The 18,368-nt window shown below is 39.0% G+C and overlaps 1 protein-coding gene across 1 annotated transcript in view; it reads right to left on the bottom strand.

Annotated features, from left to right (window-relative positions):
- The window catches only part of LOC113617676 (ras-specific guanine nucleotide-releasing factor 2-like), a 102,135-nt gene that overhangs the window by 18,205 nt on the left and 65,562 nt on the right, over positions 1 to 18,368 (bottom strand). The window contains exons 3-5 of the mRNA XM_027101259.1: positions 6,533 to 6,680; positions 4,188 to 4,277; positions 52 to 305 (exon numbers count right to left, since the gene is read on the bottom strand). Coding sequence (XP_026957060.1) covers positions 52 to 305; positions 4,188 to 4,277; positions 6,533 to 6,680 — 492 coding nt within the window. The remainder of the gene's footprint in view (positions 1 to 51; positions 306 to 4,187; positions 4,278 to 6,532; positions 6,681 to 18,368) is intronic.

The raw sequence follows: 18,368 nt of genomic DNA on the forward strand, positions 1-18,368 counted from the left end.
GAAACACAAGTAGGTTTTTCACACAGCTCTTTAATTTATGCCAAGACAAACCTGTTGAGAAAAATACTGCTGACATCATCGTGGCTGATGGGAGGCTTCTTGGAGCTGGCCGCCATGCGCAGGGGCCGCAGGAAGCCGTTGACCAGGATGTAGAGCTGGTGAACGTACTCCGACTCGGCCTCAACCATGGTGAACACAATCTGGTTTCTCTTCCTCATACTTTCAGCATGAGGGGAACAAATGTAATCCTGCACAATGGTCTTCCATTTCCTTCTACATAACCATCCTCGCATGAAGCTCTGAACCTACAGAACAACAACAACAAAACAAAAAACAAAACAAGAATCTCAGGGCGGTGTGAGACGGCTTTCTTAAGCCAGTCAGTGGGGTGTCCATCCTGTGCCATACACACACCCTGCTCTTGCATTGGTGCACTCGTGAGCCCACCACCAGAATAAATAATGTCAGGCTTTGGACCAGATAGCAGAAAAAAGATGATTTTAAAATAATATTTTTCTCAGCTTCACAAGTTTCCTCCACTGTTTAAGCTGTTTAAGTCTGCCTATAAGGACATCAGAAATTAGTAATATCACATATTTAGTTGTTAACATTTCAAGAAAGGAATAAACTAAAGGTTTACTCTTTAACAACATAAAACCAGATATTAAAAATTTTTTAATTGTGGTAAAAAAAACACACATAAAGTTTACTATCTTAATAATTTTTAAATGTATAGGTCAGTAGTGGTACGTATATTCACATTGTTGCAGAAACAGATCTCTGGAACATTTTCATCTTGCAAAACTCAAGCTCTATAACTAATTAAACAACAACTCTCCATTTCCCCCTTCCTTCAGCCCCTGGCAACCACCATTCTACTTTCTGTTTTTATGAATTGAATTACTTTAGGTACTCATATAAGTGGAATCATACAGTATCTGTCTTTTTGTGGCTGGCTTATTTCACTTAGCATAATGTCCTTAAGGTTCATCCACATTGTAGCATGTGTCAGGATTTCCTTCCTTTTTAAGGGTGAATAATATTCCGTAGTATATATGTACAACATTTTGTTTATCCGTTTATCTGTTGATGAACATTTGGGTTGCTTCCACTTCTTGGCTATTGTGAATAGCGCTGCAATAAACACAGGAGTGCAAATATCTCTTCAAGATCCTGCTTTCGATTCTTCTGGATACATACCCGGAAATGGGATTGCTGGATCATATGGCAGTTTTATTTTTAAATTTTTGAGAAACCACCATACTCTTTTCCATAGCAGCTGAACCACTTTACAATCTCACCGACAGTGCAAAAGGATTCCAATTTCTCTGTATCGTCATCAGTACTTGTTATTCTGGGAGTTTTTTTGATAGTAGCCATCCAAGTGGGTGTGAGGTGATGTTGCACTGTAGTTTTGATTTGTATTTCTCTGATGCTTAGTGATGCTCGTCATCTTTTCATGTGTTAGTGATTTCTCTAAAGAATCACCTTTGAGAGAAATGTCTATCATCTTTAGAGAAATGTTTATTCAAATCCTTTGCTTATTCTTAAATCGGGTTTGATTTTTGGTTATGGCTGAGTTTTTTTAAAATTAAGCTTAAAAAATAAGTGTTAGAGTGCTTCCCTGGTGGCGCAGTGGTTGAGAGTCCGCCTGCCGATGCAGGGGACATGGGTTCGTGCCCCGGTCCGGGAAGATCCCACCTGCCGTGGAGCGGCTGGGCCCGTGAGCCATGGCCGCTGAGCCTGCGCGTCTGGAGCCTGTGCTCCACAACGGGGGAGAGGCCACAACAGTGAGAGGCCCGTGTACCGCAAAACAAAACAAAACAAAACAAACAAACAAACAAAATATATATATATATATAAGTGTTAGAGATCAGTTCATAAGACCCCTTCTTTTTACAGATGAATAAACCTGAAGGCCAAGTCTAGTTGCAGCTTTCCTGTGTGGTTAGTCACACAGGAATGACTTGGCCTTCCTATACCTGCTTTTTGTTAACTATAAGGACTCTCTTTTCCAGCCACATGGGCAAAACACATGTTAACAATTTACAATGGTGTTATTTTGTGGAAAAACAAAAACAAAACAAAAACAAGAAATAAGGCTTAAGATCAATTTTGTAGGAACATGAAAGATCAATTTTGTAGGAACATGAAAGACTCTAAAATTGATCTGAATTCCCTAGATATGATTTGAAAAATAACAGGCAAACTGGACAAAGTGCACTGGCCTTTGCATTTCAGCCGACGAACATTTACTGAGTGTCTTTTAAATGCCCAAGTAAATGCTGGGTGCTAAGCAGATAGGTGTATGTCATAATCCTTAACCCAAAGGCTCTGCTACTAACCTGCTGGGTGAACTTGAACTCTGGGCTCCATTTCCTTATCTATAAAATAACTGACCAAAATATCTGAAGTCCTTTCTAAATATTAAAAAAATTATATGATAATTTATTAGGATTTGTTATATCTAAGTGGCAGATTCAGCAACAAAGCAGGTTGCAAATTCATATATAATTAAAAGCATTATATTACTACCAAATATATTTTTTAGTATCATTGTTTTCTTTTCAACACATTCTTATACTTTCTATTTTTTTACACTATTTCACCCATATGGTCTAAATTATCATGCACTTAAACAACTATTCTTCTTTTGCAATATTTAAAATTCTCTCATTTACCAACTGATGTCAGCATACTATCAATTTGTACAACAGGCATTCATACAGTTGCCATACCTCAAACAATAAAAATTAAACACATCTTAGTAGAATTATGTGGAGGAAATTATATGCATATTATTTGGAGAAATCTAATGGGAAATTTCTGTGAACCAATTTCAATTTTTGGTCTCTTGAAGTAAAAAAATTATGTTGATATTTATCAAGATCAGAATAGAGAAACTAATTCATTTGTAAACATCCCTTTCCACACAGACATTAGTTTGACTGGGGACACGATGGACCATAGAGTTAAATTCAAAACCTATTTAACAAGTTCAAAAATGAGGTTTAAAAAAAATTATTTCTATTAAGAAATAGGAAGATAGAAACTATAAAAATTGTGTATTTTATCATTATTCCTCCATTTAACAGAAGTATTTTCAAAAATCAATTTAACTGAGTTTTGTGTTAAATAAAATCTTTCTATTTACTTGGGCATTTATTACCTGCTGAGCAAAAGCTGGCTTACTTACTATCAGTTTCTACAACAGGACTTTACTACAATTGTTATTTTACTGATACCTTTGTTTATAGGCAGCTGCATAAGCATTCATCTTGTAACAATAAAATAAAGCAAATTCAATTAAAAAATTTTTAAATTCTAAGAGAGGAATGTTGTTATTTTACTTTGTTATTTCTTGAAAACAGTGCAACTTAGCCATAAGCAGCATTTCTATTTCAAATTCTGAGCAATATTTAAAGTTTTATTGCAACTGAAGGGGAATAATTACTTAGCATGAGAAAATAGGAATAAGAAAAAATTTAGAAGAAATAAAGTTCTTCAACTGTGAAGCTTTTCACATAATGTTAAAGCTGAGTAAGTGCTTTTATCCAGGACAATTAAGATTATGGAACTCAAAATCAAGATGACATAAATCAAAGTAGACTAGAGTGAGTGCCAGGGTCTGGTTAATTGCAAAAGTTGTACAGTTGTAAATGACAATAAGGTGAAAAGAGCTGCTGATTATGTGGATGTTAAACAAGAAAGAAACAACAATAAACCAGAAACCTGAGCAGATGTATTGATTCAATCTCCTCACACGTTCAAAACAAAACAAAACAAAAAATTCTCTAAATAAGCACTGAAGACTAAAGCTAAAAGAAATGTTTTTGAAATGCAATTTAAAAACTACTCCCCCCAAATATAAAAGCAGCACAAAATCAGAAGGTTCAGCGGCACTTAAATAACCCAACTGGAGAACACTACTGTCTGGCTTCATGTCTGGCTTTGGCATCCTTCTCACAGAATCTACAAGTGGATTCTCAGAACTGGAAAGAAATCTCAAGCTGAAACTTTTCCAGAGAAGTAACCACGTGTGATCACTCTGAAGGGCAAGTCTGGGAGCCATCGGAAGAGAAATACCAAGATTGTTCCCAGCTCCCAGTCAGGGTGGCAAAGACATCACTACAGAAAGACCCCTGGTCACCACGCTCTCCCAAAGCTGGAAACCCCCAGCATCCTACCTTTTTAATCTTCTTGATGTCTGGATCCTCATCTTCTTGATTGCTTTGGTAAGGTCGCATTCGTTCCTTGGTTTTATTAAGAGCGATAATCTATAACACAAAATTGGTCCATATCATGATTTAGGAAATACTAGACTATAGCCATAAATCATAGGAAGTTATGCCTACAAGGTAGCTTATCCTCAGGAAATGTTCACTTTTTATGCACCTTATCTTCCTTCGGTGCTGAGGCAGGGGAAGCCTGAACTTCACCTCAAGCTTGTTTTGCTATGCTACTAACAAAAGTGCTTACAAGAAGTGACTGTGGAAAGTGTGAACTGGGATCTGGTTTAGAGAAATGTTAGTCCAAAACTGGGTCCTGACTGCCAGTGATGACCAGACCAAGGTCTTCTCAGCATCTCAGTGACATGTCAATCATCTCACCAAAGACAGCTTCCTGTAATGCCCTGTGATCTCCAAATGCAGTGACACAGCTCAAAGCTCTTGCTTCCTATAATCAGCCTGTGGCCTTCCAAGTACACACAGTATAGCACTCACAGATCTCCTTGGGAAAATGGTAACTGCAAAAGGAACTTTGGAGCCCAGGGGTTGGTCCAAGCCAGCCAAGAAAAGACCAAAAGGCAAAAAGAACTGAAACAACTTGGGATCTCTTTAAAGACCCAGCTCAGTTCTGTGACCTACGAAGGGGGACTCAAAACCAGGTAGCCTCTGAACTACACTTAGTAATGAAATTCCCTGGACTATCACTCAATTGCAGGCTCTTGCAAACTTAAGCACCTACTCAGATTTACTAACAAGGAAACACTTAAAACACTGGGGTTATAATTGCCCCCTCTGCCCTGTCTTTACATTTTGCCCCATTACCAAATACTCTCTTCTGCCATTTTTCTGGCAGGGAAGTGGGAAAATAAAAGGAGTAGGAAGTAAGTTATGGTTCCTGTCAATCTACCACACAAGACATACCTGCTACTGACAGTTTGTAGCTGCAATATATATTCAGACTAAAATAGAACAGAGTGAAGACAGAGAAGCACACACAAATAAATATTGGGGAACATCGCTTGGTGCTGAGTTCCTCTCATGGGGTAAATGCCAACCTCTTTCACTTAGCAGACAAGCATCTGCTCCAGCTAACTGTGGCAAAGACAGAACACAATAATTTTGTTTTAAATTACAGTGCCTGATATAGTCTTTTAAGATGCAGGTTTGTTAAGTTTTCTGTTGCTGTTTTCACTATCTCAGATTTCAGGGTTGGATCGGGAAGTTAACAGCACTAATGATACGGTGAACAGTCTGCAACTTATCATCATCAGAGAGGCAATCATATCCCAGCAGGAATCAGCTTATACCCATGCGCTATCTGCTGGAGGTGATGTACACAGGCGGCAGGAGGTGAAAACCCTCCCAGGATTTGCACAGTATGTCTTAGAAGAAGACGTGAGGAAATGGAGAAGAAAATGTTGAATGACAGAAAAACGACAAGAAGTTACCAAGGCTGAGGAGCTGCATTGTTTCTGTCAACAAGGATACAGTTAGTAGTAGTAGGTTTCATTCTGTCCTATTCTTTCCTTTGGAGCTAAGAAGACACTACTGCACCACTGGTCAAAAAGAGTAGAAAAACCTCACTTGCTACATTCCTCTTCAATTCTTCAGATATTGATCACTTCCCACAAGGAATGACAGGACAGCAAGGGAAGGTATACTCAGGTTTCTGTATACAGACGGAGACAACGGAGGACCCAGACACACCACCATGGCTGCTGGCTCCACGACCACCTTCTGCTCTCATTGGAGTCAGTCTCACTACCTGGGGTTGCAGAGCCTGAGGAGTTTTTAAACTTGGAGCGGGGCTGGAAGTGAATTCCAACTTCAGGAAAAAAATGCACCCTAGAATTATGTCTTATACTTTAACGAGTTTTTCAAAATTCTAGAGGGGGGAAGGTTGGACTCCTGAGCTTGAGAAAAAGTCAAGACTTTCCGAATTTACGTTTGGACCTGCCTTAGTTGTCATTTGGACTTTAATTGAATCCATGACAGACGCACAATTATCATTACCATGAGTCAATCTGAAAAACAGTTAAATATTACAGTCAATTCTTGAATAGTCAAGCAAATGAAGGCCATCAGGAGCACAAATAATTTAAAAGTAGCACTTTATCCTGATATTTAACTGTAGCATATTTACCTCATCCTAACGTAGGCAATACATTCACTTCTCATGCATGTGTTGATGGCAGAGGAACTAAATTTGGGATCAAAATTTTGCCCTGATAGGCCTTAAGGAATCATGAGGAGACGACAAGAAACATGAAACAATGAGGAGGAATCTATCAACTGGGAAATACCTCTGATTTAAGCCTTTCGATTTCTGTATCTTGATCTTCAAGTTGATGTCGGAGTTGGTTAGCTGCAATTTTTTCTGTCTCTACGATCTGAACTAGATGAATGTACTTCTGCATTAACACCTCCCTCTCAATCAAAATGTCTGCATAACTTAAGAGAAAATTACAGTTAGTCACTGAGATATTGTTCTACTACAGTTTCACACAGACAGCATATATTACATTTATTTAAAAAGAAGCCATAAACATAGTTTGTTAGCTAACTCTACTTTATGTAAACATTAATGTTTGGCTTACATTTGGTATCCTTTAGCTATACAGAATTTGAATCATCATCATCTTATATAACCTCTAGAAGAGTTCATTTAACGATGGCTGCGACCCACAACTTTGTCATATAAATGAGAAAGATGCAAAGAAAATCTATTGTTTTATAAAGAAAATAGTGGATCTCCTTTAACAAAAACTGAAGTCTTTGAATTGATGGCATATATTGAAACTCTTTTACTGGGTAAGGCACTAGCCAATCAGAACAGACCTGCTACCGAGCAGAATGAATGCAAGGACCGTCAGAACAGGCACTGGCTGGGAAGAACGATGATGACTGTACCAGTGACCACCAGCCCAGCCTGGCTCTCTTTAGAAGTATGAGACCGTTGACTTCTCTCTTTCCAAAACCAACAGAGGCAAAGATTTCATTCTAAAAATAAGTGTAGATTATTGGGCCCTAAAATCATCAGCCTAACTTGTGTATACTTCTTTGGCCAAGTGTGAAAAAGTCAGTTCTCTCTTAGAGTTTTTTATTGATCTCTGTGGCACCTAGATTTTTGCTTCCAGATCTTCTTGCACTATTCAGGGTAGCAAAATGTATGTTCCGCCATTCACATAATCTTTCCCAAATGCTATGATGATAGTAATAAATAATAATAACTATTTATTGTGTAGGATGTACCACATATATTCTCATTCTCCCAGCAACTCCAAGAGATAGGCTTTATCACCCCAATTGTACAGAGAAAGAATCTGACCCTCACAGAGGTCACACAGCTAGTAGGTGGTAGGGCTGGGATTCAAATCGAGGTCTGTCTGACCCTAAGCCCATGTTCTTAACCACAAGCTAAACGGTCTCTCTAATGAGAAACAGCACACTGGATATAAAGAAGAATATTACAACAGACATGTTTTGAGATATCTGCCCACTTGAGATATCTTCTACCCACTTACCTCTTCTTTGAGAACTTGGGCTGTGGCAGCCATGTTTATAACACAAAATCTGCCCTCATGACCACACTTCACTGGTCTAAAAAAAAGATAACTGGCCCAAGCTAAACAAACTGGATTCTTTCTCCTTGGAATCTCGGATTGTGCCTCTGACTTATTTGCTTGAACTGAGATGTTATGAACTTGGAAGCTGAGGTTACTACTGTTGGTTAGCTATATTTGGCCACACCCATGCCAAAGCAAAGTAAGTCTGCTGAGAGAGAAAAGAATAAGCAGATGTTCAGAAAAACAGAGCCAAGAGAGATAGAAAGGTAATAACTTCCTGGGTTCCTGTTGGCTTCTAGTTTTTGGTTCCAGACCCTCATGATATCTGAATATAATATTCCCCTTGGGTTTGGTGAGATACTATTGCAGTTTCCACCTAATAATTTCTCTTTTTAACCTAAACTAGTTTGAAATATCTTTGTGTTACCTGGAACTAAAAGAGTCTTAAGACAGTTCCAAAATCACAATTTTAGTTCAATTATCTCACATTCTCAGCACTTACATCACGTGTGCCATTAGTGTTAGAAAAAAAATACATAGTGTCAGCAATATTTTTAATTCACTTGTTCTAAGAAATTACCCTAAGAGAGCAGAAAGAAAGGCTGTGTAAGTGTAAGTGGGAAGAGGGGGAAAGAAGAAAAAAAGGGCACAGTCTTCACAGAAATATGCTTTAGGGTACTTTCAAAGGAGAAAGTAATAACAGAGCATGAGAAAATTAGTTAATATAATGAAAATTCTGCCCTTTCTCATCAATTTTATTAGAAACATGCCAAATTTCTTACAAATATGTTAGATCAGTGTTAGGGAGCAAACGAGTATTTTGTTTTCTCCTATAAAAAGAAAAAGTCCAGACCAGGATGTGCAGCTGAATTCATGCAGACTCATCACCGATATCTGCCTCCCTTCACTTCCAAGATCCCACTGAAATGCTAGGAAAATTGTTTTCTGTTTAAAGAATGAAACCATAACAGCATTATAAAACAGGAAAATATGCTGTCAACAGACCATAAGTTTCATGAAATTCCATAAAGAGAAAAACCAAGTAGAATCAGCGTGGTGGGAAAAGTAGAGCAAGGAAACCACACATGCAGACCCCTTGCAAAAGCATGGTTCCCACCAAGAATGGCCAGAGATGCTCCAAGCCAGAATCAACAAATACAAAGGACGGGAGGGGGTAAGGGAACGATCATCAGGGCCTTTCATTAAAAAGTGACTTCAGAACATCTAGAAGTTAGGTTCCTCCTCTTCCCATTCTCCAAGATAAAGAAATAAAAAGCACAACTGGCAGGAATGACATGCCCTCAAGTCACAGCCCAAGACCTGCTCTCTGTAGAAAGGGGGCCACCTTCCTGAAGAAGGCTCCTCATGGGGAGGCTAGACTCAGAGAGAACACAGCTTGGCTTTACACCACACATCCACTGTAGACAGAAGAGAGAACCAAAAAAGGAAAGGCACTGAAAAGGACTAGAAGTGAAATACACTGTATGAATTTTCTATTGTGCAACAAATTACCACAAACTTAGTGGTTTAAACAGCACATATGTATTATCTCAAAGTTTCCATGGGTCAGTTTAGCTGAATCCTCAGCTCAGAGTCTCATAAGGCTGCGATCAAGGTGTCAGCCCAGGTGCATTCTGTTCTGGAGGCCTGAATGAGAAAGAACCCACACCCACGTTCATGCAGGCTGTTGGAAAAAGTAATTTTCTTGCAGCTATACAACTCATGCAGTTTGCTTCTTCAAGGCGAGCAGGAGAGCATCTCTGACCTCAGGGAGGGCCTCCATCCCTCTTACATTTGATTAAGTCAGGCCCACGCAGGAAAATCTCCTTTTTAATTAACTAAAAAAGTCAACTGATTCAGGACCATAATTACATCTGCAAAACCCCTTTTCCTTTGCCATAGAATGTAACCTAATCAAGGGAGTGACTATCCCATCCTGTTTGCTATATTCTAGTAGCTGATAGCAAGTCACAGGGTCCACCCATGCACACTACAGGGAATAGAATCATACAAAGGGGAGTCCCAGCCAACCTTCCTGCTGTCTGCCCACATACCTGAAAAGGAAGCCTACACAAGTGGCAGAGACCCTACATTCACAGTCACAATGTAAACCCGGGCCAGCTACCTGTAATAACCCTCAAGATCCTTCATTTATAAACAAAGATCACTAGACACTTGAGAAAACCAATACCAAAGAGAAAGTAGTAGGCAGCATGTAAGATGACCCCTAGTGGTCCCTGCCTTCTGGTATTCATGCTCTTATGGAACCCCTTCCTCTTGAGTCTGAGCTGGACCTAAATGACTTACTTCTAAGGAACAGAATATGGCAAAAGTGATGGGATGGCACTTCAAGATCAGTTTACAAGGAGACTCTGGATTCCATCTTACTGGCCTTCTCTTGCTGTGTTGCCGGTTTGTGCTGGAAGCCAGTGCCATGTTGTGAGCTGCTGCACGGAGAGGCCCACATAGATGGAAACTGAGGGAGGCCCCCAGCTAACAGGTGATGAGAAACTGAGGTTTCAGTGCAACAACTGGTAAGGAAGTGAATCTAGCCAACAATCACGTGAGCGAACTTGGAAGCAGATCCTTTCCCTTCTGAGCCTTCAGATGAGACTGCAGACCTGGACGACACCTTGACTGTTGGCTTGCGACCTTAGGGCAGAGGCACCCAGCTAACTCGTGCCTGGATTCCCAACCCACAGACACTCTGGGGGACAATACATTGTTTATTGTTTTAGGAATTATGGAGTAAATTGTCAAGCAGCAAGAGTTAATAAATATAGCCTCAGATGAACACACAGAAAAGATACTAGAGAAACAAGGCTAATTCAGGTAACAAGAGGTTTATTATCTTCAGAGAGATACAGAAGGATAGTAGAGTCACAAGGCACAAAGGGGCTGCCATGGAAAAGAAGTAATCAGATAACAGGAAGAGTTCTTGGAAACAAAAACAATTATTAAAATTTTACAGGTCAATGAATGTGTTAACCAATGGCTGAAAACTAAGCTGGGTGGTTGCAGAGAAAAAGAACACTGAACAAAAATACAAAGAGATAAGAAATAAGAAAGACAACTGAGCAGCGTGGAGTACAGATCCAAGAGGTCTAAAAACTATCTTATGGAAGTTCCAGAAAGAAAAAAACAAAAACAGAGACTGTGATGGGGAAGAAATAATCAAGAAATCAAAGAAGACTTCCTCAAACTGTATAGGGTACAGTTTAAATAGAAAGGCTAATCCTAGATCAGCTCAGTGCTTTGTGACCACCTAGAGGGGTGGGACAGGGAGGGTGGGAGGGAGGGAGACACAAGAGGCAAGAGATATGGGGATATATGTATATGTATGACTGATTCACTTTGTTATAAAGCAGAAACTAACACACCCATTGTAAAGCAATTATACTTCAATAAAGATATTAAAAAAAAAAGGCTAATCCAAATTCCAGAGAGAATAAATGAAAAAAATTTAACACCCTGACACACCCTAGTAAAATATCAGATCTCTAAGGATAGAGAAAATGCATAAAAGCTTCCAAAGAGAAACCACAGGTTAGCTAAAGAAAGCAGCGAGTATCAAGATGATACACTTCTCATCAGTAACCTCGGATGCTAGATCACAATAGAGAACTGAAGGAAGATTATTTTGAACCTAAATTCCTACAGCCAGGCAACAAGTCAATCAATCAAGTGCCAGTTCAAGATAGAAAGAGTTTAGTAATGACCACGCTTACTACAGGAGAAAAATTATGAGTCTTTGCAACCAAACAAAACAGAAAACAAAGGCAAAATATGACAGGGAATGCAAGAATACAAACCTTTGATGAAGTAAAGGACACTAGAAAGAAATCAGAAGTAAATGCACGCAAGATGCTTCTTCAAGGAGCAAATATACAATTGCATATGATTATATTTCATTCTCTGTGGAATCAAACATCAGCCGTGATAGTTGGTACGTAATATTTGTAAAACCATGATGTAAATACCCCTCACTGTTTTTTAATTTTCAGAATCAACAGAGGCTTAATTAAATTTAGAGAACAGAAGGTAAATGTTTAAAAGTTTATAAACAGAGAATAAATAATAGTGAAAGTAATAAAACCTCAGGGTTAGAAAAGAGAAAAGAACAATAAAAACACATTAAATGCCTTAATTTATGTACCTCATAGCAGAGAGTCAATACATACTGCCCAAAGTTGATAAATTAATAGAGGTTTAATGATATTATTTTAAGATAAAAAGTCAACCATTGTAAGAGCCAAAAGTAAGTAAGTAACAAAAACAGAGGGGACAGAGGGAGGAGAGGTAAGAGATATTGAAAGAGTGTTAAATTCTTCATCTTTATAGCAGGGTGCCAATAATACTGCCTAAAATTACTGAATCAAGAAATAGACAAAAGGACTTTATAGAATATAATATATGAATGACTAATAAATACAGGAAAAAAATCCTACTTAATCAATGTAGTAAAAATTGTTTATCAAATTTATCAAGAGTTTTAGAAAACAGTGCTACTCGGTGCCAGTAAAGACATGGTAAAATGGGTACTCTCCACTGGAGTGAGCCATTCCAGAAGTGTCAGGATAGGTTAAAAAGGTCATACATATCCTTGGTCACAGTAATTTCACTTCTAATAATCTAACCCAAGAAAAATAAAGACTTGCAAAAAATGTACAAAGAAACAAGATGTTCATTCATTAAAATCTACGAAAATGGAAACAATCTAAATACATGTGTATATAATATGGAAATGACTCAAAAAGCAATAGTACGTCTACACAATGGAATGATCCAAGCCATTTAAAATCATATTTTAAAGAATAGTGAGCATAATGGAACATACCCAAGACTTACTAATAAATGAACAACAACAATAACAAAAACCCCAGATTAAAATAAATATGATTTGTGCATGCACATGCATACATGTTCACTTGCAGAGAGAGAAAATTATGTATATCACAGCTACAAGGGGTTGGGAAGTAGGGGAGAGAAAGAGGGAAAGATAGATACTCCAAACACAAAAAGGAGTTTTCTCTGGTTGGAGCAATTATGGGTCATTTTTAATCACTTCTTCTGTGCTTTTCTGTATTTTTCCAACATCTCTATAATACTAAGTGGGACCCCACACACACACGCACAAGTCCTAATGGCAGATATTTACTCTGTGAGGTGGGATTATGTGATGTTAATTTCCTTCTTCATAAGTTTCTGTGACTCGAAATTCATTCTTTCATTCAATATTTATTGACCGTTCTGTAACCAGAAACTGTTCAAAGCACTGGATACAGGAATAAACAAAGTAGGAAAAAAAAAATCTGTGCCCTGGTGGAGTATATACTGTACTGCGGAGCAAAAGACAATAAAATAAATAAGAAAAATATATAGTATGTCACCTGGTGATGGTTACCTTAAAGGAAAAAATGGAGGAGTAGGAAAAAAAAGTGGGAGAGATGGGGTTACAATTTTAACCAGGGTGTGAGAGAGGGTCTCTTTAACCAAGAGACCTTCAACCAGGGTCTCACTGAGAAGCCAGCACTGGAGTAACGACCTGAGGAGTAAGCCTTGTGGCCAGCTGGGGGAAGAGACTTCCAAGTAGAGGAAAGAGCAAGTGCAAAAGCCCTGTGGTGGGAGTGGGTCTGGCCTGTGTGGGGAATGGCAAAGTGGCCGGTTTACTGGGGGAAGTATGTGAGAGGCAGAAGAGGGAACAGGATTCTGATGCATGTAGATCAATATAGAGTCTCAGGTTTTTACCCTGCATGAGATGCTGAGCTTTAATCAGAGGTGTGGCAAATTCGACTTTTAACAGGATCACACTGGCTGCTGTGGTAGGAAAGGACAGAGGTGAGGGGTGGAGTACAAGGGGAGAAAGGGAGACCAGTTGGAAGTTCCACAATAAGTCAGGAAAAAAAATTAGAGATTAGTCCAGCATCTAGCACGGGGCCTGCCACAAAATAGTCATTCAAATGAAGTCACTGTCAAATGAAAAAAAAGTCATCTAATGTGATTTATTTTACATGGTTTATTCTTCTTCACAAAATACTTTTCATTTCTCAAAATTTTCAAGTCATTCAAAGTATTTCATTTGGTCTCCATAGCTTACTGCTCTTACTGGGATATCCTCCCACCCTAAAATCATAAAGCTTTCTCTTTTTTTTAGCTTTTTATTTTATACTGGAGTATAGTTGATTAACAATGTTCTGATAATTTCAGGTGTACAGCAAAGTGATTCAGTTATACATATACATGTACCTATTTTTTTTTCAAATTCTTTTCCCATTTAGGTTGTTACATAATATTGAGCAGAGTTCCCTGTGTTATACAGTAGGTCCTTGTTGGTTATGCATTTTAAATATAGCAGTGTGTACATGTCAGTCCCAAACTCCCTAACTATCCCTTCCCTACACCCTTCCCCCCCGGGGAATTAAGTTCTCTAAGTCTGTGAGTTTGTTTCTGTTTTGTAAATAAGTTCATTAGAATCATTTCTTTTTAGATTCCCCATATAAGCAATATATGATATTTCGCTGTCTGACTTCACTCGGTATGACAATCTCTAGGTCCAACCATGTTGCTGCAAATGGCATTATTTCATTCTTTTTTTTTTTAATTTAAAAAAAATTTTTAAATTAAAGAATTTTTTTTTGTTTTTGGCTGTGTTGGGTCTTCACTGCTGCACGTGAGCTTTCTCTAGTTTCAGTTGAGCGGGGGCTGCTCTTCGTTGCGGTGCGCGGGCTTCTCATTGTGGTGGCTTCTCTTGTGGAGCACAGGCTCTAGCCACACGGGCTTCAGTACTTGTGGCACACGGGCTCAGTAGTTGTGGCTGGCGGGCTCTAGAGCACAGGCTCAGTAGTTGTGGCACATGGGCTGGTTCCCCCGCAGCATGTGGGATCTTCCCGGACCAGCGCTTGAACCTGTGTCCCCTGCATTGGCAGGTGGATTCTTAACCACTGTGCCACCAGGGAAGCCCTATTTCATTCTTTTTAATGGCTGAGTGATATTCCATTGTATATATGTACCGAATCTTCTTTATCCATTCCTCTGTCGATGGACATTTAGGTTGCTTCCATGTCTTGGCTATTGTAAACAGTGCTGCAATGAACATTGGGGTGCATGTATCCTTTTGGACCGTGTTTTTCTTCAGATATATGCCCAGGAGTGGGATTGAAGGATCATATGGTAGTTCTATTTTTAGTTTTTTAAGGAACCTCCATACTGTTCTCTGTAGTGGCTGTGACAGTTTACATTCCCACCAACAGAGTAGGAGGGTTCCCTTCTCTCCACACCCTCTCCAGCATTTGCTGTTTGTGGATTTTTTGATGATAGCCATTTTAACTGGTGTGAGGTGATATCTCATTGTAGTTTTGATTTGCATTTCTCTAATGTCTAGTGATGTTGAACATCTTTTCACATGCTTCTTGGCCATCTGTATGTTTTCTTTGGAGGAATGTCTATTTAGGTCTTCTGCCCATTTTTTGATTGGGTTGTTAAAGCTTTCTTTATGTATCCCACTAGTAAATAAAAGTCTACTCCAGACTGTGTCAAATCAACTGAAAACGCATGCATGGCTTCCCTTCAGTGTAAGAATTTTCAATGCATTGCTATTTCTATTCTACTATATTTCCAATATATGTATTGTCTGATTAAGTTTTCCAGTTACTAGACAATGCTCAAGTTTAAGAGTTTTTTTAATCAAAACTACAATGAGATATCATCTCACACCAGTCAGAATGGCCATCATCAAAAAATCTAGAAACAATAAATGCTGGAGAGGGTGTGGAGAAAAGGGAACACTCCCTCACTGCTGGTGGGAATGTGAATTGGTTCAGCCACTATGGAGAACAGTATGGAGGTTCCTTAAAAAACTACAAATAGAACTACCATAAGACCCAGCAATCCCACTACTGGGCATATACCCTGAGAAAACCAAAATTCAAAAAGAGTCATGTACCAAAATGTTCACTGCAGCTCTATTTACAATAGCCCAGAGATGGAAACAACCTAAGTGCCCATGATCGGATGAATGGATAAAGAAGATGTGGCACATATATACAATGGAATATTACTCAGCCATAAAAAGAAACGAAATTGAGCTATTTGTAATGAGATGGATAGACCTAGAGTCTGTCATACAGAGTGAAGTCAGTCAGAAAGAGAAAGACAAATACCGTATGCTAACACATATATATGGAATTTAAGAAAAAAAAATGTCATGAAGAACCTAGGGGTAAGACAGGAATAAAGACACAGACCTACTGGAGAACGGACTTGAGGATATGGGGAGGGGGAAGGGTGAGCTGTGACAGGGCGAGAGAGAGGCATGGACATATATACACTAACAAACGTAAGGTAGATAGCTAGTGGGAAGCAGCCGCATGGCACAGGGATATCGGCTCGGTGCTTTGTGACCGCCTGGAGGGGTGGGATAGGGAGGGTGGGAGGGAGGGAGACGCAAAGGGAAGAGATATGGGAATATATGTATATGTATAACTGATTCACTTTGTTATAAAGCAGAAACTAACACACCATTGTAAAGCAATTATACTCCAATAAAGATGTTAAAAAAAAAAGACATAAGGTAAACATTTATCAAGTTTAAGAGTGCTTGCCTAATCTATTCATTACTTCTGTTTCATTTTATTTATTTATTTATTTATTTATTTTTGTTATTCAGTTTAACTTCCCTCAAGAAAAAATGGTTTCTCACTGCAAAGGGGAATAATAAAATTAAGCCATATAAATCAACATGATGGAAGTCAAACTAATCTGTTGAGCATCAACAGATGGCACATATACGGGAGTAAAATATTCTTGTATAATATTTATAACCAAAACCAAACCACCACTACTACACACAGGAGGAAGGAAATATTCCAGTAGAATCCTGAAAAGTCCAGAGAAGAGGCACAGTGTAAAATCATAGCCCTTAATTATTTGTATAGAAGGGAAAAAACTGTTATCAGCTTAGCAAGGAATTGTTACTTGGGCCAGAACTTTATCCTAGTTATTTTGATTGAAGACATATTTGCTAATGAGAGACACATGTCTAATATGTTAGATAATTATAATTAGCATATATATCCAGAATATCAGAGAGAGAGAACTATAGTTAAAACCCAAGCTGGAAAGTCATACAACGGGTAACTGAAGAAACACTCCCACCAGCTCCAGGATTATGCTCAATGTTATTGAGAATACTTTGGAATCGGCATTCCTCACAGCAGGGGCATCGTGGTGTCTTTGGGAATTGGGGAAATCCAGTCCAGGATGACAGAAGTGCAGTTCCTATGTAAGCAATGTTTGAGCGTGAACAGCAGGGCCCTTATCTAAGCAAGAACAGGCCTCCAGGCATCATTCACGGCCGCTTTAACATCGCTAGCCTCCATTTTTCTGGTTCCCAAATTCTCTTACATCAATAGGTCCACTCCACTGTAATCAATATTTTTCATGTTTCACATCAGTGTTAGAGGTTCTAACACTAAAACACTCCCACAAATCTCTTCTCTTTCTACAAAGTTATATAAGGAAAGAAAAGCTTTGGAAAGTCATTGTTGACCCAGGTGACACAGCTTCGGTGGGGTAGGGACAGAAACCCACTGGCAAGGGCTGAAAAGAGGAGGAGCTGCATACAGAGGAAGAACAACAAAACCATTTCTCCAAGAAACCTGGCTCTGCTTTCGAGAGAGGTCAGCAGCTAGAAGAGGATTCAGGGCCAAGGGAGGGGTTTTTTGGTTTGTTTTAAGGTGGGAGAGATTTAAGGAAAATCAAAGAACACAAGAAAAATGTCAAAGTGAGCGGGACAGGGGGAGAGAGGAGGCTCAGGTAAATAGACTGGAACTATACGAGAGAAATGGAATAATTAATGGAGCAAGAAAATCAGACGGAAGAGGCTAAAGGAGGAGCTCTCCATTGAACCAGAGATGTTCCCCTGGGGCGGACCCCTGCAGTGGGTGAGCCCAGGTGCACATGGGGACGGAATGCCTGCTTTGTGAGTGGAGACACGAGGTCGCACTGCCGTGTAAGCTGATGGTTAAGGAAGGAGACAAGATGAGCATCTGAAGCAAAAATACCGTAAGGAACAGGAAAGATAACTGACAGGTAGAAGTATTAACAAAGGGCTGCAAATAAGACAATCCAAGCCCAACTTTTCTCTAGAAAACAAGTCCTACCACCCAACCAAGTAAATCTTTCACAGTCCACAAACACTACCCCTTTTCTTTTGTGTTGTACTATTCAAACTCTAAGGGAAAAAATGCCAAAGTCTCTTTCCTAGGGCAAATCTGGACAGAAGTTCATAGTAAAGAAATCCAATATCTCAAAAAAACAAAGTCCACATTTTCAGCTTTTTTAATAGCGATAGTTTTACTGTTACCAGAAGAATACAAAATATGGCCTTGGGATTGCTTTGGGCTATAACATCACCACCCATTTCTGATTTTCTAGTCCTGTGGTTTTGCTATGAAACATAAAGCGTTTTCAGCTTTTCTATGTAATCACTCTTCTGATTTGTGAGGGATTTTTCCATGCACATTCTACAAAGCGCTGATTTTATGGGGATGATAGGATACACACAGTGTATCCC

This window comes from Aethalodelphis obliquidens, unplaced genomic scaffold (genome assembly GCF_003676395.1).
Source record: "Aethalodelphis obliquidens isolate GAN/ISIS:26980383/991018 unplaced genomic scaffold, ASM367639v1 scaffold4, whole genome shotgun sequence".
NCBI classification, from domain to species: Eukaryota; Metazoa; Chordata; class Mammalia; order Artiodactyla; family Delphinidae; genus Aethalodelphis; species Aethalodelphis obliquidens.